General features: G+C 36.9%; 1 protein-coding gene across 1 annotated transcript in view; it reads left to right on the forward strand.

Moving 5' to 3' along the window:
* SLC36A4 (solute carrier family 36 member 4) overlaps positions 1 to 27,839 on the forward strand; it is an 83,472-nt gene that overhangs the window by 18,791 nt on the left and 36,842 nt on the right. The window contains 2 exon segments of the mRNA XM_041487421.1: positions 14,190 to 14,359; positions 19,454 to 19,623. Coding sequence (XP_041343355.1) covers positions 14,190 to 14,359; positions 19,454 to 19,623 — 340 coding nt within the window.

Consider the following 27,839-nt stretch of genomic DNA (forward strand, 5'->3'; position numbering starts at 1 on the left):
GTCTGGTCAAATAAAGTGAAAGTTGTGGACACAACATCCCCATGGCATGGGTGCTTAACCCTGTCCCAAACTGCAAAAATGCCTTTAGTCCCAAATAGTTACTGACAGGAAAATCCACAAAAACACGTGGTTTGTTTCCAAAAACGAGACAGAGTCCTGTAACGTCACTTAAATAAAGGGAGAGTCCTCTGGGGTCACACACCTGCGGGGTTTTCTCTCTCGAGGTTTTGGAGGCCACAGCTTCCTTTTATCACAAACTCCCTGCTGCATGTTGCCCTCTTCCTTTCCCCATTGCTGAGGTGCTTGGAGGGTACACCTGAACTGCCTACCACATATTCCCCCCTTGAACGTACCATTTTACCCCAAAGTTTAGAAGTTCAGGCTTGTGCAGTCCCACTTTGTTGTTTCAGGAGTCAAGCTGCCGAGGCTCTGTAATGAGCCTGTTGCCTACAGTCAGTAGAGGCATTAAGACCATTTCAAAGATGTTAACACCCATACTTTCACCCGTCAAATGATTTGCAAAGACATTGGCTTTCCTCTTATTAGTTAACCACTTGTGTTCCACGTGATATATTTTAAAAGGTAGCTAAAGAGGCTTCTGGGAATGGTTAGGTCATAAATTGTTGGGGAAATTACTGTATATACTTTGTTATATATTTACATATTTAAGCAAGTGATATGGTTAAAGTGTATGCTTAAAATTCAAAAACAGTCAACCAACCCCTCCTTCTGTCCCCACACCATCGCTCAAAAAAACCCCAAAGAAACCCAAACTAAGCCAACTCCAAAGCAGCATACAGTTAATCTGAAATGATTGTCTGTCACTCATATAACACAGATTTTCAAGTCTGTTTTCTTTTTTGGATTTGTCAGCTCTGACTTAAACCAGATTATTTTACCTTGCTGCTGTGTTATCAGTGGCAGAAGAGCTGAATAGGAAAACCTTTTAATTTATGTTACAAAATAATGTTTTCAAACTATTTTCCACTGTTTCTCACTTATGAACTGATTGATCCAGAGGTTTAGCTACCATATATCTGAGTGTATCTGAACTTCTTTTGTCATCTGGAAGTTTCATTATAGGAAATCAGCTGTTTGTCTGAGATTATTTGATGCCTGCAGGTCTTGGGCAAAAAAACATCCCCAGGCTCAGAGAATAGACTGGACAGCACTAAGCTTGTTACTTTTAGGTTATATAGTGTGCCTGGAACAGACTACACTTGCTCTGTGTGTCATGCCCAGTAGATCTGGTGCACGTCCCAGTTTTATCAGGTTTGCTCACGTACTGCATAGCGCACAGGGAATCCCAAGTGAGAGCTCTGTAAGCTTTGGGAAGGTGGTGAAGGCTTATCACTTGGTAACAGTAGTTTATTGAATTATAGGTAGGGAATTGGTTTATGGTAATTATTTTCTGGCACATTACATCCCAAATTAGACAGCTCTTAAATTCACATCAGTAGTGGCAGCACTGACTTCTGGTGTAAACCTCTTAAAGAACTGCCCAGAGCATTTGCTTGTTTGACTCCCTGGTTGTTACTAAGGATATCTTTAAGAACACCCAATTTTTTTTCTCTCTTTTGTTAAAGAGCTTAATGATACAGGGTTTATTCTATTTGTACTTTTAAAATGTAAAAATGCTACTTTATATTATTAGATATTAGTGCTATGTATGTATTGCATGTATTTCTGCACAGGCTGTCTCTATTTTTTACTTGGTCATAATTTACTCCCTCTTCAAAGCAAATGGGAAGCATGCTTAAGTTTTCACCTTGTTATTAGTGTTTACAAACTAATTAAATGTTTATTTGTGTACTTTGTGTGTGTGCTTACATTACACAAAACCATTAATATAACATGGCTACCTTCACAAATGGAAATGAAAGTGAAAATCTATAGCTTAATGTCTGTTCATCATATGCAGAATGATACTAAGATGTCCCTGCCTCTTGGGGATATTTTGGGCATGAAGAATATTTGCTGTGCGTTCTTATGCTGTATTTGCATTCACTATAGAGAAGATCAGAAGAAAAAATTTTTTCATATATTTGAATAATCAGAACTAAACAAAGTTGTTGAAGCATGAAATAAAAAAAAAGGTAAGTGAAGCAAAGCAAGACAAGACATTTCTTCTTTATATAATTAGAATTTCATGTAATTCTTGGTGAATGATTTAATTGATAACTAGTTATTACAGCTCAGGAAGTTACCATCATAAACCTGTTGTGTAGCTGGTGTGTGGTAACTTTGTTACTCCCTGTCTTACTGTCCTTCCTATATCCATGTGGTTGAGTTGTTCTGGTAAGGAAAAAAAAAAGCTCCATTTAATTAGATTGGCTCCTTAGTCTACTCTTGTCTGACTGCAGGCACGTAAAATGGATTTACGTAATCTTGGTCTTGTTTTTAGAGACTTGATTTTAGGTTTTGTTCTGGAATGTCTTGCAAATATATTACTGTGAGGCTGTCTGAACATGGCATTATAAACAGAAGCCTTAAAGTCTTAATTCTCAGAAAAGTTGATTTTGATCGCTTAATTTTATACAATAAGTTGGCATCACAGTTATAAGGTCTCATTTTTCCTTTTCCTTGAATCTGAATGTGTTATGCCAGTTCTCATCTTGAGAGCTGCCAGATTACTGGGTGTTATGAAAAAGAACAATGAAATTTTGAGATTTTGGGCTGGTGCAGTCATCTTAAGCAGAATCTGACAAGAGAGGAAAACTGCTCTCAGTGTGTTTGTTTGGGTTTTTTTTCATCCCCTTGTTCCAAAATACATATTTCTTAATTTTTTTTTCTTTTGGTTTAGCACTTGTCATCACTTAAAATATGACTGTAGTTCATTAGTAACTAATAAAAATTAATGACACTAATAAAACAGAGGACCTGGTCACTAAGTGGAACACGTTTCAGAGAGCTGCAATGATTCAGCAGATTCCTACTAGAATTTTCTTCTTGATCTTGAGAGACCATATTTGTCTTACAGATGATGAGTGTATGAACATGGGTTTTAGTTAAAATCTGGCATTAGCTTAGGACTGATTAGCTGTCATAGCATTGTAAGAAAATTAGCAGTATGGATTTTGGAATATTGTTGCTTTGGCTATAGTCAATCCCTAAATAAATATTCTTGAAGAACCTCAATTTTACTGACTTGAGTCTGTAATAACTTAAACGTGGGCTATTTATAATGGAAATACAGGATCTCAAAGAAACCAAGGTAGTGCCTAGGAAGTAACACTTGGGTGGTACTAAGAGCTAGTTTAAACATTTCATCAGCCAGTATTATAAAACTATTGTGAGATATATTTCATTAAAATAAAAACAATTAATATGATGAATTGATGATGTTAATGTGATGAATTGAGCTGTTCATATCTGCCTGTGAGATCCGTCTAGACTCTTAACTTTATGGCAGGTTTGAGCAATTTTGGCAATTTGCTAAGGTCTAGGCAAGTTGTTTTTTTTTGTTGCTACAATTGCTGTAGCAGCAATAAGGTTAGTGCTGTTGAAGAGCTGATTAATGTTAATTCATGCTGCACTCTGAGTGATGCTTGTAACAGGATTAAGAAGTGCTGCAGTCAGTTGCTTGTGCTGTTCATTTAGTTGCTGCCACTTAGAGATGTCTGTAAAAACGGGGTTGCTCCAGATTGGTGTAAGGTTGCTGCTGCAAATGGTGGCTGTCTTGGCAGCTGGGTGGGGATCATGACTGTGTGGGAACAGGAGAAGGTGGCAGCAGGGACACCTAGTGACCCCGAGCTAGCAAACAGCAACCGAGAGCTCAGTACTGTCAGTCTTGGCATTACCATTCATAGTGCTGAGAGTTGCTTTGGGATTTCGTCACTTTTAAGTTTAGATTTTAACATAACCAGGATATCACCTTACGAAAATCCTACTGACTGGTGACATTGGTTCAGCCTGTGGAGCAGCAGTGGCAGCAGAAATGCAATGCTCTTAATTGGATGCAACAAACCACATAAGATGCTCGGTTTTAAGCCTTCAGGTGAAGCTTTTGGTTCAAGGGGCAGAATGTTGATTTTGAAGTGGAGAAAATGTATCTTCAGCCCTCAGTGAACCTTATTGAGTACAGGACTGTGCTGGGTCTGGGAGATTTGGCAGCTGCTGCTTTCCCTCTGTGGTTTGGTTCTCTCTGGCTGTGGGTTCCCTGTGACAAATGATGCTGCCTGGCAAAGCACGGGGCTGTTCTTCAGGCCACAGAACAGAAGAGAGTATCAATGCTACTCCTTGAAAACAGGAGCTGTGGGTGATGTAGTAGAGTGAAGGTGTCTTTCACAGAACATGGAACAATATTTTGTAAGAACCATGTTAGAGTGCCTCTTTCGTATTCCACAGGTGAGTAGACCTGATTTTAAAATTAATGTGAGATTTTGTTACTGAATTAAAAGTAACTTCAGACTAAGTTTGTCCAAAATGAAATTAAGAGTCTTGAATGCCCTTCTTAGAAAGGTGTAAACCAACGCCTTCAGGCTTGGCTCTGTCTGTAGCATTGCCATGTGCAGGTAATGGCTTTGCATAATGTTGTATTTATGTAATACCTGTTACACTTAATGAATATTTTGCATCAAAAGTCTGCTTGGGTTTCTTGTTCTAGATATAAAAAAAAAACCAAAAAAAAAAACAAATGCCAAAGTGATATTTTATAATAAGCTTCAGGAGGAAGAAGGATGCAATAGTATCATAATATTTAAACAAGAAATATAATTTTCCTTCGCCATTACATATAAATATGCTAAATTAACTGCAGTTTTTATGGTTGAGTATGATTTTTTTCCCTCCTGTTGAGTGCTGCAGACGGATTAGCTTAGTGAAGAGAAAAACATTACTTTCCAACATTAATTTCAGGTTTGGAAAATAAGACTTCTTATATTTTGGCCTATTACTTGAAGATGTCTATTCAAACTGCTTTTGAACTTGGATATCACAGCTTTGCAGCTGAAGATAGGGTGGTATTTGTATACCAGAAGACAGGCTCTGGAATCACATTAGGCAGCAGCTAACCAATTCCAGAAGATTTAGAAAGAGAAAACTAAGTGGATTATCATTTTAAAATGTCATTATTTGGATTTTGAAAGTAATGCAGATGAGCTTGTTAGGCTTGTGGCTTTGAGATAAAAGCCTCTCATTGTCAAAAACTCTTTTGACAGATTAGTATTGTCCCTTAAAAAAAAAAAAGAAACCCAATGGCATGCTTCCCTTGTCCTTAAGACCAGACTGTATTTATCAGAAGCAGACATTTAACAGGTAACCTGACATCATCTAAATCTACTTGTGGCATCAGCTCTTTGGACCAAGATTTCTCAATTCCATAGGTGTTCTTTTTGATGATGCAAAGGCTTGTATCCTCAAAATGTGAAAGGTGGGAGTTCTCGGAGGATGTTTTTGTATTTGGACAAGCATGTTTTTATATTTGGACTAGATTTGATGACTGTGGACATGACCTACTACTAAATGTACATGATAAATGTGGACTTGAGATGTTTTGTCAGCAAGAAGTGTGTTGTAGCTACTGTGCAAAATCAGGAAATGATTACGAGCACATGTGTTACAAACAGAGAATGTTGTTAGATACAGCAGATAGAAAGATGTTATGTCAGAAACTGTTAAAAATATACATCTGCCCAGTTCAGATGAATGTTGATAAAGTATCAGACAACTTGATATCATCTCTTTACCAAGTTAAATATTCCTTACCAGTAATCTGCACTTCCTGAGAATGGAGAAACTTGCTTTCACCCTGGAGAACCATTGTTTCTTACATATTGTATTTTTATTGCTTCTTATTTTAAAGGCAGTTCTTAATAACACAAACAGAAGACCCCTAGGATAACATTCTTTCAGGCAGCATCCCACACACATGCTTGCAACATTCAAGTGTTTCTTTTTCTTTAGAAAACCTATGATACACATACATTTACACAATCACAGAACAAAGGCATTTTAAGTTTACTGCTTACTTGCCTGAAACTTTTCTTAATCATTATGTGCTTGGTGACTTTGAAGAAGGGGGCAAAGAGCAAGTGTCAGAGTGCCAAGTTGTCGTGCTCTGCCTTGCCAGCTTATGGCAGGTGGGTTTTGGGGTCTGAGACACAGTGTCAGTGAGGTACAGAAGCTAATTTTCCTTTTAGATCTGATGCTGTCTTAGATGGAAGACTTGCCTGCCTTAATTATACATGCAGTAGAGGCAGAGTGATGCACACACTACTTATGCTGATGTTACGTATAATTAAGAGGCATAGTTAAATAATTTCAGGTAGGACTATTAATCCAGTTTATTTTGCTTTTTTGGAGCCAGATTTTTTTTTCCCCTGGCCCATCATTCTGTAAGTCTTCTAAACTGCAGCTTTTTTGAACTTAGTTGTGACGGTTGAATAGGATTTTCCTTTCCTTTTCTTTCTGTTATGTTCTGAGTGAGCACTTACCTGCAGTGTATGGAATTCTCCAAGTAGTGTTTAAAATGTAAGTCTTCATGATGTGAGAAAGGTTTTGAATAGAACACTGAAGATGGAGAAATGTTAATGACTTTTCCTGGAGAGAGCAGCTAGCTAAAATAAATACTTGCATCCTTGGTTTTATACTTTAATGTCTGTGATTTAATCAGCAGCATCTTAACTTTACCATCTATAATAGGCTTTGTGCAGGCTTTTCATTGATGAAAGTAGCATTGCAGTGTGTGCACATGCTGGTGTCTATATGTAACAATGAATAAAGTTTAAGGTCTCGTTTGCCTCTTAAATATTTTGCCAACATATTTATTTTTTGAGTTAAATCTGATGTAAACCATTAATAATTTACATTTATTGATTACAGGATGATGGAGACAACAGCTGGAAAAAAAGGTTGTTTTATTGTATGGCTGAAAATACTAAGTATTAATAAACCTATCATTTTGTCAAAGGAATTTTTAACTCAGTAATGTTCTTGAATGTTCACTGAGGAATACCTTTCCTAAACCTAAAATTTTTTAGTAATACATGTTCTCCCAGAGTTGAGAGCCCTAATAATGTACAGCTGAACACTTCTGCAGGCATCAGTAATGGCTCCCTAATAAACATTGTGGTTGAAAAATTATACTGATTTCTCAGGAGAAGCAGAAGAAAGAATCCTAAAAGAAATGGGAGAGGTGGAAAGGGAAAATGTTGTAATGGTGAAGGTATTTGGAGTGAGAAGGTTATAGCAGGAAGTCATGTGGTGTGTGTTCTTCAGCTTGTCTTTGTGTATTCTTTGCCTTGTGTTGTGCTTGAGCTGTGTGGGTGTGTCATGGCTAAGGTGATGAGTAGTGCAGCTGTGAAGGTGGCTGCTCTCAGGGCAAGCTGAATTGTAAGGAACTGTTCTAAGGAAAGTGAAATCATCAGTGTCTTCTCTTCCTTCTGTTTGGATTGATTGGGGTTTCTTTTCAGAATTGGATGGTTATTTCTTTCAGTGATGGATGTGTAAAATGTAAGATGTGACGTGCAAAACATTTCCTGTGTTGGCGTCCTGTTGTTTTTTAACTGTTGATCCAGCAGCGTATATATTTGTATTTTCAAGGCTCCTTATCCCAGGGCAGAGAAATTTCTGTATTGAGTTGTAAAATTTTGTAGGTCCTTAATCCCATTTATTTCCTGTCATACTCATTAATCCTCAGTGGAAATCATTGTAATTTATTTTTTCACTTCTGCAGTAATGAAATTTGTACAGCCCCATGCAGGACCTTGCAATATATGTATACTTTGTTCTGTGTCCTCTTAGAAACTAAAGCAACATGTGGGTGGAGGAGCATTTCAGGTAAAAGATAAAAGACCTTTTGGGAAGACATTTTATTTTAAACCATTTGCATTGAAACAGATTGAAGGTTGTAAATTTTTTCTCTTGCCTACCAAGAAGCAGGTAGGGATAGGTGAGAACTTAGTAATCATTATAACTTATTTTGAGGGGACTTAAATTCGATGTGGGTTTGATCATTGGCTGGCATAAAAAGTTAATTGCCGTTGCAGCTTTGGGAAGTTTTATTTTTACCTCCTGAGCCAGAAAGAGTCCAGAAATACACAATCATATTCTACATCTTTATGTATTGTTGCAGTAGATCGAAATATACCAGCAACACTTGCATTTCTAAGAATTTTTTTATTTTATCACTTACCTTGTGGAAATTTTGAGTCTAGCATAACTTATACGGAAAATGTTGGACCATAGTACTGTGTTGTCTGTAGGCTGCATGGGGGCTGGAACTGTCTGATAAATTAGAAATGTAATTTTTTATTAGCATTTATCTTTTGCTCAATAAAACTACATACTATTGTAAAGACCAGCAAAGAATATAACACTTCAGTGATTTTGACAGGACAGATATTTAAAAATATTTTAAAATATTGATGACTGAACAAAAATGCTGCTTTATCATTTTCAGTTTTCATTGGAGAGAAATTTCTTGGATTTGGTTCACAAAGTCACATAGGACGCGATAATACACAAACTTGCAGAACTTCTCTTAAGTTTCAGAGCAAGCTAAAGATTAAATAAATGTAATAATAAAGTGATAAATGAACTCTTGAACATAATAAAAGAAAAAACCCCTGGAGAGTGCAAAGTTTGGACAGCAAGCTAGGTAAGATTTACACAATTCCTTCAAGCATTGTTAAATCAAGGCCGTCAGAACAGGGTGGTAGATTGGGTTTGGTTTTTTTTGTGTAGGCGAGTAATTCTTTTTCCTGGTGAAAAAAGTGGAAAGGGGCTTTACTGGAGTCTGAGGATATTGGTTTTTGGAGTGATTGGAATTGCTCAGCAGATTTCAGAAGGTACTGTGTTCTGTAGTGAGAACTTGTCTTCTGGATTTATTTATTTCATGTAAAACTTTTACTATAAAAATTGATGTACAGTCACCATTTGGCTTGCATTTTTCCTTGGGTAATAGTAGCTGCCCTTTTGTTTGCAGTCATGAGGGATCTGTTAAGGAAAATTGGATTGTTCATTGTACGTGTTCTAAATAGTGATGTTCTGTAGCTTAGTAAAGAGAGTGAGCTTTAAAAATGTATCTAAAAGTGATGGAATAGAAGCCTGTTGCTCAAAATATTGCATGACCTTTTTCTGTGCAGTGGAAGAGGAGATGCACTAGGACAGGCAAGCAAACATGCTAATATAATAATGACGTATGTTGTTATTATTATTTTATTTGAGGTAACTGTACTTTTTCGGCAGACAGTTCCCCCATAGGCTGTGTGGTTGTAAATCCACCTTTCAGTGAGCAGATGAATTCATTGGTACCTTCTGCAGACAAGAAGGAATGGGCCAGGCTTGCACTGCATTTATCTGCTGAGGATTTAATATTTTGTCTTTGGAGGTTAGGTAGTAGAATTTAGGTTTTGCATATCTTGAATACCTTTGATGTCATCTCTTTTGCTTTGACTGAGCAGGGCTTTATTTTGCTGCTGTAGGGCATGTTTAGAGATTTTTTTTTTCCCCATGAGTAAATTGATAAATATATTGGTTTTAATTTTCCAAAATTCTTAAGCTGTCTCTAGCTTAAGCCAGTCAAAACTTCTATATAGCTGTCTACTTGGTATACTTACTTTAAAAGTGCAGGGGATAAAGGATGGCCATTTTAGTGGGATTTCCTGAGAAATGGAAAGGTGACTGTATGTATCTCAACATTAAGCATGTCTGCTCTTAAGCTATCCGTTTCAAGATTAGCTTTCAGTGGCTATGAAAATGAAATAAAAGTTTATCTGATTGTCTGCAGGTCGAATTCTCTTGTGGGTTTTTTTTGGGTGCAGTTATATGCAAAGTACAGTAGAGATTTCTGATTAAAATTGGGCAGTCCCCTGCAGCTTATTTGCAGGAAGACTGTGAGTGTAGCAGGATATTCAAGGCAAAGGATGAGGAGGCAATGGTATTACTGGGAATGTTTATACCTACTTCAAGCAGCTTGAAATGAAGGGGAAAGCACTTTGGATAATGGATGATATCAGATTAGCCAGGTTATTTCAAACATTCAGTTATGATTCTTTGCCAGTTAATTATGGGTAGTTTTGAATTTACTTGGTGGATGAAAGCAAGATGTACTGTGCTTGTTTTGCAATTTTAAGAAGAAGAAGAAACCAAAGGTTGATTGTAACTAAAAGAACCTAGTATTAAGTTTCAAGGAGTATAATAGTATAATAGTGATGTGTGCAAATGTCTCAAAAAATGTAGGAAAAACTCTGTGAAGCAGCTGCCAGAGAAAAATGATAGTTTACTCAGCGAGGGGAAGAAAAAAAAGCATGGAAATTAAGAAATTATGAAAAGAATATGCTTAGTCTAAAATATCTGATTGCATAGGTGTTTAGGGCTGTGACAGGGACTAGCGTGAAGTGAAGGGGAAAGAGCTTGAAGGAAGCATAGCATGGAAATCAGAAGCACAGAAAAGAGTAATTAAATAAAAAAGTTAAAAAAAAGTATCTTTGAAACTGAATCTTATCTCACCTCCTGGTTCCAGAAAGGAAGCAGTAAAACCAGTTCTAAAAAGCATTTGTGAAAAGAACCTTGTCTCTTGCATTCAGATGAAATGTTAGGTTTTCTGAAGTCATTGCAAGAGGAGCTGTGCAGGGCGTGGAAAGAAATTTTACAGTGAAGATCTATCCAGTAGCTGCCCACCAGTGAATCAGTGTCAGACCAAGCACTGGCTCACATCATATCTCCTGGCAGCCTCTGTCTCCTTGTGAACACTCCACTGATCTTTTGGATCCTGATGAGTTTCAGCAGCTTAGGGAGCTGGGTGATTTTGGTAATATACGTGTAATTGGTTGTTACTCGGTCATGCTAATCCTGTGAGTTACAGAACTTTTTAGCTTGTCTGGAGTGGGTGATACTGAATACTCTATAAAACCTGGCTCAAGTTCTTTGCATAATTTCTTTGGGGATCAGTTTTACTGAGGGAACCGTCTCCTGCAATGACAACAATGAGACTGCTGCTGCTGCTCAGAGAGGGTGCTTGAACCTGGGAAGGCTCCTGTGCTGAGCTGGGGCACTTTCACCTGGACTGAGTGATGCACGAAAGGCTGCATTAGCATTCTCATCTCTTCAGCCTGGAGGCACTGATACTAACTCAAGGATAAGCTGGGAGGAATTAGCATTTTTAAACAAAATTTCACGGTCTACATATGTTAATATGTCTCTCACCTGCAGTCTTATTATCCTGTATTTCTTTTAGTGTCACATTTTCTTAAACTCAGCAAAAATGAAAGTTGTAACATTAAAGAGAGGATGATGATATGAGAACATGAGTTTAAATGGGTATGTTTTATTCTAATTTACTCATAAGTATACAGGAAATTACATCATTGCATTTAATGAGTAAACTTGGTTTTGTGGATAGTTAAAAAGCCAGAGTGTGTATGCTTAAGAGCATTGTCCTATAATGGTTTTAAATTGCTTTAAAATTTTTTACAGTTTTTGTTTTCTTGGAGAAACATGGGTCTTCTGGGTTTAAATGCTAAACTGGTTGGGTTTAAATGCTAAAGATAAAAAAAATTCTGTATAGTTAGAAATTTAAAAAGCAAATTTCAATGCTTCCTTTGGACTCAAGAACATTGAACACAGTGTGTGCCACTAGTCCTTTACTTCATTTATGATTTTCAGATAGACAATTCTATGATAATCTTGTTGGCCTGTGAAAACAACTTTCTTAAAATATAAAAAGATTTAAAAAGCAGATATCCTGGTCAGAGTCTGTTACAGACCACGTCTCTTTCTGTATTCTTCCTGCTGCTCAACACTCATTTAAAAATGGATTTAATTTTTGAAACTCTTCTTTGTTTAAATTTTGCGTTCCCCACCAGGTCAAGTTACAGTCCAAACTCAGGCTCTTTTCTGGAGAAACAACATCAGCAGCAGAGGCTCTGAAATATATAAAGAAATTAACTTGTATAATGCGTTTTAATTGAATAGGAATGAAAATTGCCTCTAATTGTGCACCTTCATAGGGACCTCTTGGTTCCCAAGTGTAAAATTACTTTTTGGGATTTGAAATATAGGAGAAATAGGGCCATGTGGTATAGACTGGCAGTGGTGATATGCTACTGCAAGTCAGGAAGTAAATGTCAGTGGTGACTAGGAGGAAAGGAGTAATTGCTGTATAGAAAATAATATGCCAACAATTCAGAGATATCAATTTGTTAGTTAATTAGTGGATGAAATCTGATTTTTTCATAACTCGTATTGCTTAAATAGTAAATATTCAGTCAATTAAAAAGCAATTTTGTATGATGAACACTAGCTTTTACAGGGCAACCCTATTGCACTGAGACTGTTTGTCTGTATTAGCTATGACATAAGTGCTAACCAGGGATGACAAGCTTTTTTAATTAACTGTGCATCGTCAAATATAACCTGCATGTCTACTGAAAGATAAGCTGAACTGCGAACTTTATTCCACTGTCTGTATTGCCTAGATCTTCATTAGCTAATTTCATCACAGTGATGCCTTTTTGGGACTAGCTAAAAACAAAGGCCAGACAAAATGAAGAGAATTAAAAGTGGTTATATTTATTAAAGGTCCTTCAGGTGCATTTAGGGCAGATGAAGCCCCCAAGGAACTACACCCAAAAATGGATGATGTGTCATGGGTTTCCATACTTTTATAAGTTTGATCCATTTGCATATTGGGGATTAATCTTCCAATTACAGCTTCAGGTAATGAAGTAATTTTACTCCCAAGTTTGCTGCCCCCCAACTTACTTTTGTTTACATCTCTCAGGGCTGAGGTGGTAAGTCCTTGCTTCCCAGGCCTAAAGAGGAATTGTTTTGTCTGACCAAAATGGGAAAACTAAAAGTGGTTATATTTATTAAAGGTCCTTCAGGTGCATTTAGGGCAGATGAAGCCCCCAAGGAACTACACCCAAAAATGGATGATGTGTCATGGGTTTCCATACTTTTATAAGTTTGATCCATTTGCATATTGGGGATTAATCTTCCAATTACAGCTTCAGGTAATGAAGTAATTTTACTCCCAAGTTTGCTGCCCCCCAACTCACTTTTGTTTACATCTCTCAGGGCTGAGGTGGTAAGTCCTTGCTTCCCAGGCCTAAAGAGGAATTGTTTTGTCTGACCAAAATGGGAAAACAGTAGCTAACACTGTATATGGAGTTTAGAGTATACACTAAAGAATTGCAGGATTACAAATGTATGAAAAATAGGAAAGCTAAAATCCTAAGGCATCAGTAGAAGCTTGGATGTTTCACTTAGATGCAGACTTACAGTATTATGTATCTTAATCTTGGACTGTATCCCATATTCAGTATTTGAGATGACTGTACGGCTCTCCTGAAAGAGGTGGGGGAAGTGCATGTCTAGGAGTATCCATGTACCTTCGGCTGTACCTTCAGCTGATGTTTTAATGATCTGTTTTGCTGGTGAAATTGAAGGTGGGGAGAGCAATATGTGAGCTTGTCACTTGGTTTTACTGCCTTGCCTGGCAATTTTGTCTGTGTGTTTAAAAACTTCAGTTGGAGCTTACTGAGTGTATTTTGCTGAATGCTGTAGAGTAGATGTAGAAGGCAATCCCCAGCAAACTTCATGCAGTAATGGTTGGAATGCCTGTGTCTTCACTTTGAAGTGATGGCAGGTCCAGTGAGGTGACTTGACTATGTGGGGCTCAAAGCACTACGTTTAGGGAAAGCAGGGCTTAGTCTGCTTGGCCCTGTTTCTGTCAGAGAGATGAGAAAGAGCATGGGACTGCGTTCTGGTAGTCATGGACTCCAGATTCCTTACTGGGAGGACTGAGGCTGTGTGCTGAAGCTGAGCTTGTGTGTCAGTATGTTTGTCTGTAATGGGGACTGACAGTGCAGGCATACCTGACAGGAACAGGAGAAATATCCTTGGATTCTGAAAAGTTTTGTTGCCAAAAAAAATTCATTTTACTCTCATTATGTATTTTCATCTGGACACCATAAGTTTCTCTTGGCAGTTTTTCTGACCTATAAATATTGTTTTATGATTCCACATTGAAGCTTTTTTCCAGCTAAAATATGTGCTTTTCAATAACTGAGTTTTTCTGTTGGGTACAGGGAACATTGTGACCATCCAGGTGGTAAAACATTATTGTAGAATAATCTTACTTATCTATAAAATAACCTGAATTTTGGAAGTTGGCACTGAAAGAGGGGATACAAGTAGTTTTACTCTGAGAACGTAAATATGATTGAGTCTCCCTGTATTTCCAGGTACTGCCATTGGAAAACAGAATGAAGGACAGCACACGTTTCCCTCAGGCACTGAACGTTGGGATGGCAATAGTCATGGCACTGTACATCTCACTGGCCACCCTAGGCTATATGCGCTTTGGGGATGAAGTCAAAGGCAGCATAACTTTAAACCTGCCCCAGGATAAGTGGTAAGTGCCTCTGTGATGGAAAAGCATTAATCTAGAAGGCAGAAATGTTGGAAAGGTTGTCCCATGCCTCAGTGCCATCAGGGTGCTCAGACTTTTAATGTATCCACAAAAGAGCTGTGGTCTTAGCCAGTCATTTCTTCCATATTAAAAGGACTTGCATATGGAGGGTGATCAATGATGTTATAAATGCTGATCAGTTATATTATAAATCATTCCATCTCTAGAAGGAGCTATTTCCAGGACTGTTGAAGGAGGAAGTATGCAGTTTGCAAGAAACTGTCCTGCAGTTCTGAAACCAGCTACTTTTACCATGGATATCCTGGTAATATAGAGCCCCTTTTTAGTGTAATCACTGAGTTTAGCAGGTGGCCAAATGGAATAGAAGACATCAAAGATGAATAGGCTTGTAGTTCAAGTGCAAGTCCATGGATAGTGTATATGATGAGCTCCTGTCAGGAGAATGAAGCTTACATTTGCCAGTGTCTCGGGGATACTACAGTTTTTTATTTAGCTGTTTTTTTTAATGTTATGAGGGCGGCACATGGCCCATGCTGAAGATGCACTGAAGATGATTTCAACTGCTGTATAGTTAGTTTTGTATCTGTTTGTGGATGTATATACTCTAACTATTCTCTAATATAATTTAGTTTTTAAATACTTTTGTCTAATAGGCTTAAAATTAGCTACATCAACAGTGCAAAAGTGCTAAAACTGAAAACTATTTTAATGTTTTCATTCTGATCAAGTAATGTTTTACAGGTTATATACTTGCATCTACTTCTTCAGTGTCTGTTGTAGTAGCTTATTAAAGTAGTGAAATCTCAAATTACTGGGAAAAAAAACCCCTGCTTAGATGATATGAGTGCTGACTTTTTATTTGAAAAAGAGGAGAACACATGTAAAGAATGTTCTCAGTTTTTAAATGTTACTTTTTCACTTTCTTTTCTTCCTTTTCATTCCTTCGAGTCAATGTGAACGATGCATTTTTAATATTCTTAAAAAGTTTTGTTTAATTGCCAGACTGATTCCAATGTTTAATACATGAGAGTATAAAAAATGTGTCTTGAAGGATGAATGATTTTTCATTGCTAGAACTTTCATCTATTTCTTACTGGTTGTTTGCTTGCTTTGTTTTTATACTGCTGTTGTAACAACTGAGATTTGGGCCCCTTCCTTCCTTCCTTCCTACCTGCCTGCCTTCCCTCCCATTCTGATATTTGGGGATATTGCTCATGATATATATTTATATCCTTTCATGTACATACACACACACAAGAAGTTTAGCAAGGGAGGGCAATCCCAAGCACAGGTACAGGCTGAGTAGAGAGTGGATTGAGAGCAGCTCTGGGGAGAAAGTCTTGGGAGTGTGGGTGGATGAAAAGCTCATCATGACCTGGCAATGAGCACTCACAGCCCAGAAATCCACACGTGTCCTGGCTGCAGCCAGAGCAGAGTGGGCAGCAGAGCCAGGGTGGGAATTCTGCCCCTCTGCTCTGCTCTGGAGACACCCCACCTGCAGTGCTGCATCCAACTCTGGAACCCCCAACACAAGAAAGATATTGACCTGTTGGAACATGTCTAGAGGACAACCCGAGATGATCAGAGGGCTGGAGCACCTCTCCTATGTCAGGCTGAGAAAGCTAGGGGATTTTCATCCTGGAGAAGAGAAGGCATTGGGAAGACCTTACAGCACCTTCCAGTACCTAAAGGAGGCTTACAAGAAATCTGGAGAGGGACTTTTTACAAGGGCATTTAGTGATAGGACAAGAGGGAATGCCCGTAAGTTAAAGGAGGGCAGGTTTCGGTTACAAATTAGAAAAAAATTCCATAGTGTGAGAGTGGTGAGGCGCTGGAACAGGTTGCCCAGAGAGGTTGTGGACTCCCCATCCCTGGAAGTGTTAAAGACCAAGCTGAATGGGGTTCTGAGTAACCTGATCTAGTGAAAGGTACTACCCATGGCAGGAGAGTTTGAACTGGATGATCTTTGAGGTTCCTTTCAACCCAAGCCATTCTGGGATTGTCTGACGTTAAAAAAAAATAAAAACCAGAAATCTGCAAATGTTTACTGTATCTATTCTGTGTAATGCAGCTGAAAGAAAAAATTCTTCTATTTCTAATGTAACATGGCAGTTCTTGTTGTTTATAAGATTAGTGAAAAGCTTGTTATAAATGGTAGCTTTGGGTTTATTTGTGCCTTAAGAGAAGTGTTTTTGAAAAACAGGGAATGAGAGGAATGTGGAATAAGCTAAGGTTGCTACTCACTGTTACTTTTTATTGTGCTCATGCAAGCAGCAGAATGAACTTTATTCTGCATCCCTGCTGTCTAACAGAGCTGTTCACATAGGAGTTTTCAAATAGCTCTTGGCTACAGTGCAGATGTGATGATGATGATATTTGTGCTGATGGCTTTGCAGGCCTAATGCAAGGAAACAGATAATAAAAGAGATGGAAACTGGTGCTCTATAGGGTTGGAAATTGGCATTACAAGTGTAATAACTCCAAAGCTACTCAGGGCACATATCCACAGTTAACAAAGTCATCTGTTTTTGTCCTACCCTGGAGAGTACCCCAGAGCACCAAACAAAATTAGGAGAAGCAGCCAGTGGTGTGCTCAGGGATTGTGATGTACGATGCTGCTGCTGTGGAGGACTGTGGGTCTACCTGATGCAGTACTGAGGGACAAATGGTTGCAATTAACTGGGCTAGCAAAACAAATTTCCAGTGAACTGCAGGACAGTATTTTGCTATTTGGTCCTCACATAAAAAGCCAGTAAGTTGCCAGTCTGAACCAGAGAAATTGCAAGGAGCAGAGGAATTTTTTCATAAGAAGACAGACAGGCGAAAGACCTGGAATGTATCTAAGCAGTGAGACTTGGCTTATGTGCTTAATTCCAGCTGGACAACCCTTGTTTAAAAATAAGCTTTTTCTGATTAAGAAAATTAAATTAAAATTCTGCCACTTTCTGAGTTTTATTTGATGTTACCACAGATGAATTGACCAGAAGGCATGCACAGGCCCTAGACTAGTCAAGTTCTTAAGTTTAATTTAAATAGAGGACTACTTGTATTAAAAAAATCCTGCTAGATTGAGGCTTTTGGATAAATGACTTGGTGATGTTCTATTTTAGATGGTGTTTGGAAGTACAAATTGTCACTCAGCATAATATATGACTTAGAATATGTTGAAAATTGACTTAAAGAGTAGATTTCAGTATTTGCAGATGTAAATTATAGAAAATTCTGCATTAGTACTTGTTAGTACCCTTGGTTTGGGTCTCGTAGATTCATAAAATGGTTTCAGTTGGAGAGGACCTTTAAAGATCATTTGTTCTGATCCCTGTGCCATGAGCAGAGAAATCTTTCATAAGACCACGTTGCTGCCAGCTCCATCCAGCCTAGCCATGAACACTTCCAGGGGTGGGGCATCCGCAGCTTCAGTATCCTCATTGTCAAAAATTTCTTCTTAGTTCTCGTTTGGGTGCTTGTCTTCTTGAGGCTGAATATGAAGGTTCTTTCCATCACCTGTTCTTTGTTAAGACATAAGTGAGTCTGTGTGCAACAGTTCCCTTACTGTGAATCCCAAAGGTTGCTGACCATACAAACATTGGTGTATTGAAGTTCGACAAGACTTCACATGGGACTAGTTCAAGTGAAGGCTTCACATAATTATTGCTCTGTTTGGTCTGGCTGTGCTGTTCTGCAGGTTTCGTTGCACTGCTTGCCAATGTTTCTACCCTTCAGATGGATATAATGAAATCTAAAATGATGAATTGAAAAGAGGTTTAGCACATATGAATTATTTAGATTTTTATTAAAAGGTAGCCTAAGGAGTCATCTTTTTCTGATTGGAATATAATATTAAATTACTAGTAAAATCACCTCAGTCATATAAAATTATTTTTTTAATTTGGAAAGTTTTAATCCTCATAGAGCTGTAGAAAAATAGTGTAGTGGAGATGCTTACTAATCCTGTTTTTGAATATATTTTAGAAATTACTTTTGTAAAGGCTTGGGGTAGTCTGAAGCCTGAGGAGTAGAGGTGAATTCTGGGTATCTGGTCAGCTAAAATTTAACCAGCTAAAATATATCTAAACTTCTGGAATAAGGACAGTCCTGCAGAACTCTTGTTCCCTCTAAATTTCTAAAAGCTGCTCAGCAGTCAAAAAGATGTGTGTCACAAAAGCAGCAGCTTCTAAACTAGCTACACCATTATGTCAGCATGTAAATTGATGCAATAGCTTTTTTGTCCATATGAATGTGCCTTTGGCGATTCCCTGAGTTGTGTATAGTGATGGCCAGACCTTTGATACAGATAATATCAGACTTATTAGTCAAAGTGTATTTTTAGTTGAATCTTATTTTTCTTTTCTTCCTCATATCCTAGAATCATAGAAAGTATGGTGGAAAAGGGCTGAACTGTACAGATAAAAGTTTTGGCATGCCGTGCCATTTGGCTACAGGATAAGGGACCAAAAGCAGTCCTGGCTGGATTTTATTTACTAATGCAGATACAGACTGTGGTACTGGAAGAGAGAATGCTTTAAGTGACCCCTACCAGGCTTTGAGAGATAGAGAGATCAAGGTCCTATTTGTTCTTTCCCTACTCTTGCTGCTGTTTTTTTATTTTCTTACTTATGGATGTTGGCTTTGCTTCAGTTGAACATCTTTTTAAGGACTGAAGCATTGAACCAAGCCCTCATCCAAGATTTTTATAATGTCCATAGAAAGAAAATCATACAAAGACTCAATTTCTGTCAGTTTGCTGCAAGTAATGACAAATGCTTGGAATTAATGCAGCACAAATTAAAAATATATCTAAATTTTAACCTGTTGGAGGCATGGATAGCTCTTTGTAATTTGTTTACTCAGCCACAAGTAACAGTGGTAAAGATGTCTGCCCTTTATTGGAAGATTTACTCTAGTTGGCTTATCTTCTGCAATTTCTTAGGCAGTTAAAATATATTTGTGTTTGCTGGGGAAAAAAAAAATCATATATACATATATATGTATCTCCTTAGGGCCATTATCAAGTGAATTTTTTTTATGAAGAATTTGCAACTTATTTACTTACATGACTGTAAATGTTTTCAACAGGTTGTATCAGTCTGTAAAAATTTTGTACTCCTTTGGGATTTTTGTGACATACTCGATTCAGTTCTACGTCCCTGCAGAGATTCTCATTCCAGTTGTCACCTCCAGAGTGAGACAGAAGTGGAAGCTACTCAGTGAGCTTGTGGCAAGAGCACTATTAGTCTGCTCAACCTGTAAGTATGTGCAGAACATCCATTAAAAAACTTGCTATTACATTTTGTTGGGACCTGCTTATTTAAATACATGTTTTGTTGTTTATTTTTCTGGAGGCTAGAAAACCTGACATTTTGTTTCAATACTTCACTACATTTTGACTTTTACGAACAAAAATGAAACTAATGTACTATTTGTATTTTAACCACATTTGTTTTAGTAGGTATGACCAATTATTTGACAACAATATATTTTTCTGGTAATACCCTAAAGCTGCCAACTGGAAAATAAACCTTTCTCAAAATTTTTGAAGTGAGATACACATTGCTAAGATTTGTCAGCATTTATCTATGTGATCTTCAGTACATGCTTGTCATGGAGAAATAATTTCTGTTTTGTTGATCTGAGGATTAAGCCTAAAGATGTGCTGGGTATCCATAAAGTAGCATTGGCAAACTTGGATGCCTGGTCACGGAGTTCATGAAGTGACACTTATTTTAGGATAATGCTTCAAAGTAGTTTTACATCTCTACCTTCACTGCCTGTTACTCCTGTTGTTTTTCTTGCTTGTCCCCTAATCTTCCCTCCTACCGTGTCCCTGCTTTCTCACAGCTGCTTGAGATGTGCTAGTAGGAGTCAGCAGAGCTGACATTGAATGGTGAGCGTGGTCTCATCCAGGAATCAATACTCCTGAAGATAACGAACTCTGGTGGAAGTTCAGCTTTGCCTTTACAGCTCCCAGCCAAAGTGTTCAATAACATAGCAACCTTTTCTCAAAGACATTATTAAAATAATTGTTTCTAGTACAAAGCTGGCTTCTTGACTTGACCATTTGTATTGAAATATTCTGTTAATATCTTAAAAACGATCAAAGCTGATAAATAAGCAAAAAAATAAGGCACTAAACCTGGTATTTTAGGGGAAAGTATTGATGAAAGAGAAGATATTAAGTTTATTGTCTCCATTCCCTTGATGAATGCAGTAGCTAATGTACTGGATGACACCTAAGGATTGTTGTAAAAGAAAACTTTAACATCCATTGAGACCTTCTTAAGGTCAAGCCTGTTGAAAAAAACAGTTTAATGTCAGTGCAATTTAATTACTACAGTAAGCAAAGGGAAATACCATCAATCTAATAACTTGCAGCTCTGAAAAGACATCTGCTTTGTGAAACTAACAAAATAAAAAGAAAACCCAGATTTTTCTTGAATGATGAAGTACATGTCTGCTGAAGCATCACATAGCCTATGTTCTATTTCAGGTGATCAAGGCATTAACATTTTAAGTTTGAGGATATACGAGTAGCTCTTGTAATGCTTGAGAGACGTCTAGATCAAAATGCTTCAAGGTTCAAAACACTTCTTAGTGTCTCTTCAGGACACTAAAAAGTCATCAGTTAGATCTCCAGTCCTAACTACACCTTGCTGTCATGATACCCTTGACTTCTGCTCAATCTCTGTTGCCCTTTATATGCCCCTTATCACTTGCCCTGGTAATGATATCACAATAGATTTGAAAAGCTAAAAACATTGTGTATCCAAACTGTTGCTTACAGCCAAAGGCTTCAAGGCTTTACAGGTGAAGGATAGTTCCATGTATGTGTCTGATGAGAAGAGTCAGTGGTGAACAGGCTTAAAGGCGTATTTCCCTGATTGACTTGGGAAAATTATAAATGACTTCATAATATTCAGACATAGGTTCTTTCCTTAATTTTATCATTAACCTTTGTAGTTTCTAGGTAGTCTGAAAAGGGAAAACTGGGAAACAATGTCCAAGAAAAGAAAGCAGAAAAAGAAAGGAAATTAGCTATATATATATATGTAAAGATACATATATACAAAAGATATAGCTATATATAAAGATGTAGCGTTAAATGCTCTGCCTTTATGTTTTTGAAAAAAATATGTATAGTAAAATTGTACCTAGTGTATGCCATTACAACTTACCTGTGATATGAATCTCTAAAATGGAACTGCTGAAGTGTTATGGGTGTTACTGAGATATTTGAGGATATTAACTTGTTTGCTGCAAGGCACAAAAAAGTAACAGTAAAAGTTTGCTCTTAAAAGTTTGATATTTGCCAAATTGTTGTCTGATGTGTTTTGTTAACCTAATGGAATTTCAGGTTTTTTCCAAGTGGTTTCTACAACTTGTATGCATGTAGTAGCTGTAATACTTTTTCACCAACAATTGTGTAAGCTCTCATGCTTACATTCATCTTCATTTTTCATTGAAGCACTGGTTTTAAACAGAATTAATTTAAATAGCATCACTTTTCACTTAGCTGCACTTTGTCTAACTGTAGAACATGGCTCCAAAAATTATTCAGAAAGTGTTTCTTTAATAGAAAGTAAAAATCCAAAACCTTTTAAATTGAATTTTAGAAATTAAATGGTTTTGATATCAGTGACGGAGTATGCTGTAATGTCTGGACCATTCAGAGGTCATACACTGATGAAAAGAATCTGCTTGCTTGAAAATCGTTCTTTGAAAAGAGGAACTTCAGCTGTGGTGCTAGTAGCACATTAGCTTTTTAAGAGAAGACATGAAAAATCACTTATTACTAATTCTTGGGGCTTTTGCATTACTCAAAAATTGTGTCATTGTTTTATTGTTGGAGTATATGAGAAACATTTTTTGGAAGAAGCAGACCAGAAGCCTTTTTTTTTTTTTTTGTCATTTTTTTTCTGGTCTGATAAGGTTTGTTTTCAGTAATGACTTAACAACTGACTGTTTTGGGATCTAACACACACCCAAAAGCCATCTGTGTTGCTTAGGGTTTTTCATTACTTACTTGCTCACTTTTGGACACTTAGCACTGCAGAATGATCACAATAATCTTATGCATTTTTAGATTTCCGTGTTCTGCTTCCTCTGCTTTTTTCTCTATTTTGTTTGCAAACATCTCTTCATCTTTGCTTGGATTTCACTGTAGATGGTGTAGCAAGTTGGAAGATCCCACCATGCTTCATAAATCCTGACATCAGCCATTGTTTTACAAACTAGGTGAGCTTAGTGGAGGGGTGAACTAAGCTTGTGCTAAAAGTCCAGCCTAGAGCTGGAGCCTGGGTTTGATGGATGCTGAAAGCAGGTGGGAGCTGGATGTCTAGCTAGCTCAGCAGAAATAGGATTGAAAGTTGGATTAAGCATCACTATGGTGGGCTAAGTTAGAAATTAGGAACACAGGAAAATAGAAGGAGTAGGACAAGAGTCCCCGTGGGATTTGGAAAATGCTAGAAGAGATACGCAGGTGCAATTTTGCGTGGATACTGCCTTGGTATTTATGGTATTTGAATGTCAGATAACCTCAGTGCTTTGAAATATTTGCCAGGGTGAAATTTTAATAAAGTTGAAAGTATTTACCCTGATTTTACATGTTTAAAATACCTGTCAACAGATATAGTTAGGATCTGTGTTTGCAGCATCTACTTGGGTGAAGGTTGGGCATCATGCCCAAGGTTCAGCTCTTAGCCAAGCCTGTTACATGGTAGGATCGTATGTCCAGCACATTGGGATTAACTGTTACAGTGTGAAGCTTTTTTAGTTTGCTTCTGAAGGAACTGGACCATCCTGGATGAATTTTTAAAAGATCATTTAATATTTTTATGTAGAAAGAGGTAAGATTTATCTTTCCAGAGGTCAGCTTGTCTCGGAGAGCAAGAATAAAACCCTTTTTACTCAAATCAGTTCTGTTATGCCCAGTGCTTAAATAAACTGCTGTTATATCATGAGTGTTTACTCTCTCTTGCTTACTTGGCACTAAGATCGTGGTGATTCTGGAGGGGAAAATCTGGGGAGGTTTTGTTCAGCATAAGCAATTAATTCTTCCTGTATTAAAATCTTCAAAATATGCTGAGAACTTGGAGATTGAGTGATGATCTGCTAAGCTTTAGTCAGTGTTGACGTGAAATGGCATCAGACATATTAAATTCTGATGCCTTACAGTAAGGCATCAGAATTGAATAAGGTAAAAAATTTAGGATGGGGCAAGACTATTCTGTTTCCACTAGAATGAAAATGTTAATATCTCACTGTCTAGCAAAGGCCTCCTCATGCCTTCAGACTGAAGGACGCTGAAATTAAATCTGCTTGCTGAATGTGTTGGAAGAAGTATGGGAAAAAAAAAAAAAGTAGTATTGAGAAAATATTTTATCTGAAAAGGTGGCAGCAAATCCGTGAAGTAAGGGAATCAAATAGAAAGGAACAATTCTAGCATTACTTTCATTTTTAAAGAATAAGTTGTGTTTGATTTATTAAAGATGGTAGTGAAAGAATTTTTTTTTTCTGTGAATTGGTAAAAGCTGCTGAAGAATATCTGCAGATATAGTGAAGAAAACTGGAGTTGAGCATTAATAGTATCTTTCATCCACACAAGAAGTTTAGAATATTATTCTTTTAATAGCTTAATTTAGGGCTGTGTTCCTGTAGCCACGGTTTTCCTGTTAAAAGGTAAATTAAGAAATACTGTATTTGCATGAGGATGTGGAGATATCACTTGAATTGTCAGCTGTTTTGATTATTACCTTGAAATGAAAGAAATTTAATTGAAGGGCTGATCCAGCTGAGCATGAACAGAGCTGTTACTGAGCTGCTTGCCATTAAGTCTGAGCTTAGTGTGTAATTTTACCAAGAGGAGAATAAATGCATTATTCAGTTGAGCTTATCAGTTACTTTTTCTAAATATTTCCCTATTTGAACTGTATCTGGTTTTAGGAAAGAACAGTTCTTCATGCTGAACAATTAGACACAAGATAAAATTATGTTTGCCACATGTCTTACGCTGTTTATTGACATTGTGCCAATAAAATACTTGCTTAGAGTATCTGCAGGAGAGGTAACATGAAGGAGTTTTAAGATCCAATAATACATACTCTTAGGATAAAGTAATAATAATTTATATAGAAGAGGCTTATGTATCAGTTATTAGCTTTGTTTTTAGTAAGAGTTTGTTAATTTCAGAGAGTAATATTAATGACAGAAAAGTGGAATAATTAAATTAGTGATTTAGGAAAATTCCAGATGGGATATAAAATATTTATATCTGGACTACTAACAGGTCCATCAAAGTGGGCTTTAACACAGAATAATGGTTTATGAATTGTCAAAGGAATAAAATCAAATATTTGATTAATTCAGTTAATTTTTCCCCACTGTATTGCGGTTTTATCTGAAGCTTTTTTTGGATATGGGGAGCTGTGAGCATAATTCTTGCTTCAAGGTAGAAGATCCTGTACTGTGGTTTTAAGTTGAGAGATGATCATTGGATGGTTTTTTGACATATGCTTAGGCATGAGAAATAGATATATGAAATCAGATTTTTTCAACCTTTTTGAGTATCTTCGCAAGAAGAATAAAGCTCTTCATTTGAAGGTTAATATAGCCTGATTATGAGTCCTTTCTATTGATGTGCCATTACGAATTGTCTTATGAGTTGCCATTGGTATAGGCATCAATTTATGGACGTATAGTAACATACATGTTTTTTAAAAGTGCAAACATTAGAATCTTTACCCAACTTTAATATATGGATACCAGATACATGTGGTTTATGACTAACAGTTAAATGTTATGGTTTATTTGAATGAACCATAGAAGTGTTTCTTACTGCTTATTGTTGTAGAGACATTAATGTGTGAGTACATTTTCCAAATAAAGCCATAGGGACTAGCAGAATGGTCTAATGTTAGTATTCATCATTGCAAAATTTTATATTTTAAAAGCCATATATAGAAAGTTCAGGCTGTAAAGTAAATTCCTGAAAAGCTGAAACAAGTCCTGCTTTATCTGTTTGGTTTTTTTTTAAATTACTTTGGTGTATGTTGGACTTCTTCTGTTCAGGCGTTAGTTAGGATTCTGAATGAATTTTGATTTTGTACTTCAGATTTTGGAGCACAGTTCTTTTCCAACAGTATTTTATGGGAAATAAAGAAAAGTATGAGCTTGAATATTGGGCAATCGATATTTTCAAGAACTGACTGGACACAGTCCTGTGCCATGCGCTCTGGGATGGCCCTGCTTGAGCAGGGAGGTTTGACCAGATGACCCACTGTGATCCTTTCCAACCTTACTCATTCTGTGACTCTCTGATTCTGTGATTTGTGATTGAGGTGAAAAATGGAAAATTTGGAAAGATTTATAATAAGAAAATTAAAATGTAATTTAGGGCTTGTCGTGAAATTTGCTTGCTATTTGTTCTGTGACATTTGTTCCATAATTTACAAAACAAAGGAAGAACAAATAGTTTAGCAACTCATTCATGTATTCTGAAGCAGTTGATCATATTCTGGAGCAATAATTATTTGAATTCTTAAATTATTTGCATTAACTTTTAATTACTAATATTTTTAAAAGCAATTTGTGATGCCTTTTTGAAGACTCCTTTGTAAATTGTATTCACTTATGGTGAAGTGCAAGTAGAAGATTCCTAATACTATTTACAGTGTAAACCAACCTGTCAGTCGCTGCTCTGGAGATTTGAGGTCACGCCTGGCATGAATTGCAAAATGCTCCATGCATTTAGACTTTTCTAATTCAGCATGGAGAAGTCTGTTGTGTGCAGCTCTACAGCTGCAGTGGTTATCCAGGCTAGACTCCTTGGAAGCAAGAGAGAGAAGCAGGTGCTTGGAATGGCCTAATTTTGTCTGATCTGGTTTACATACTTGCTTCTGGACAAGTTGAACTGGACCACAGAAGTGCTTATTCCCTTCTTTGGCATGTTTGAAGGAATATAGGTAGGAAATATATCCAGCATTTGGTATGATGAATTCTTCTCAGGAGGAGTGAGAAGTGATGCTGAATATCATGCTCAGTTGCCTGCAGTTAAATCCCATTTTCCTGTTCTAACAATAATTTTAAAACTAATCAAGCCTGCTTTTATTTTTTAGTTCCACTTTCTATTTTCCATCTGTGTGCTTACAAATATACTGAAGTGGTGATGTGAAAATTCTTTGCCCAAATAACAAAAACAAAATAAAAATATTCTCTAGCTCATAGAAAGTGAACTTTATTTGTAATATTTCAATAATTCATGAATTTGTGTTTCTCCATTATTTTAGCCCATTATATTTCTATGCATGAACTGACTTAGAAGAGAAGGTCATTTATCAGGTTTCTTCTTAAATGTCATACACGAGCCAGTGATTTTCTGTCATGTTTATTGAGTGGAGCAGCTATTTTTGTATGTACCCCTTATGCATTTTATGTCTACTCATTGCTTCATAGACTTGAAATTTCCTTTAAGATCCAGAGTTTCCTAAGGGGAAGGTAAAGGATTCAGCAGATGGAAAAACATCAGTTTCTTAGCGCACAGTTAAGAGGAAATAGATAACAGTGCTTGGCATTTTAAAAATCTCACCATTTTTTTCCAGGACATTGGCATATATCTTCCTTCCAACACAGAATTGAAAAGTATATTGAGTTCATGGACAAACCAAAAGTAATAGCATGTGGTGCTTTGCTTAGTTGGTTAATCTGAGTTGAGTAGTGTTGAATATTAATCGGTACATTTTCACTTGATAAGGTCCCTCAGTGTAGATGTTGTGATAATTAGCAATATTAATTTACTACTGCAGAAAGTCTAAGGAGCCTCTAGCACAAATGACATCCCATTCACTTTTTAATCCTTTTGTTTTCAACATCATGTTCAAAAGATTCAGTAGTTTTCTCCTTCCTGTTGTACCCTGCAAATCTTATTCTGTCTAGATTTTTTTTTAAACCTGGAAGTTTTCTTAGAGCTGACTTGCAGTGTTGCCCCAGACCTTTGTCCTGGCACAAACAAAAAAGAGTTTAGGAGATGAGGGGAGAAAGAAGAATACTTTTACAATATATTTTTATGATATGTGAGTCAAATTAACATCTTACTGCTTACAAATATAGAATGTCTTCTCTCTTGTCTTTGGGTTTTTTTGTCCCACCACAGCACATAATTCCATATTCTTCATTATGCTAGCTCTAGCATTCAGTCAGAAAAGAGCAGATTGGCTTCACTGATCAGCACAACCCCCCTGTTCTCTGTTTAATTATTTTGTGTATTTTTTCCTTCAGCAAGCAATGGAACATACTGTGTTTTGACTTGCAGTAATGCTCACTGATAAAACTCTTCTGTTGTCACAATAATGTTGCTTTGATGTCAAAAATTCTCTGTCTTGTTCTTTGAGGTTGAATGATGTTCTTATTTAACATGTGGTGTTGTGGTAAGGTTATCTCAGCTATAGTTCTTCCTTCAGTAAAAGATACC

This window comes from Pyrgilauda ruficollis, unplaced genomic scaffold (genome assembly GCF_017590135.1).
Source record: "Pyrgilauda ruficollis isolate IOZ18807 unplaced genomic scaffold, ASM1759013v1 scaffold8, whole genome shotgun sequence".
Lineage (NCBI taxonomy): Eukaryota > Metazoa > Chordata > Aves > Passeriformes > Passeridae > Pyrgilauda > Pyrgilauda ruficollis.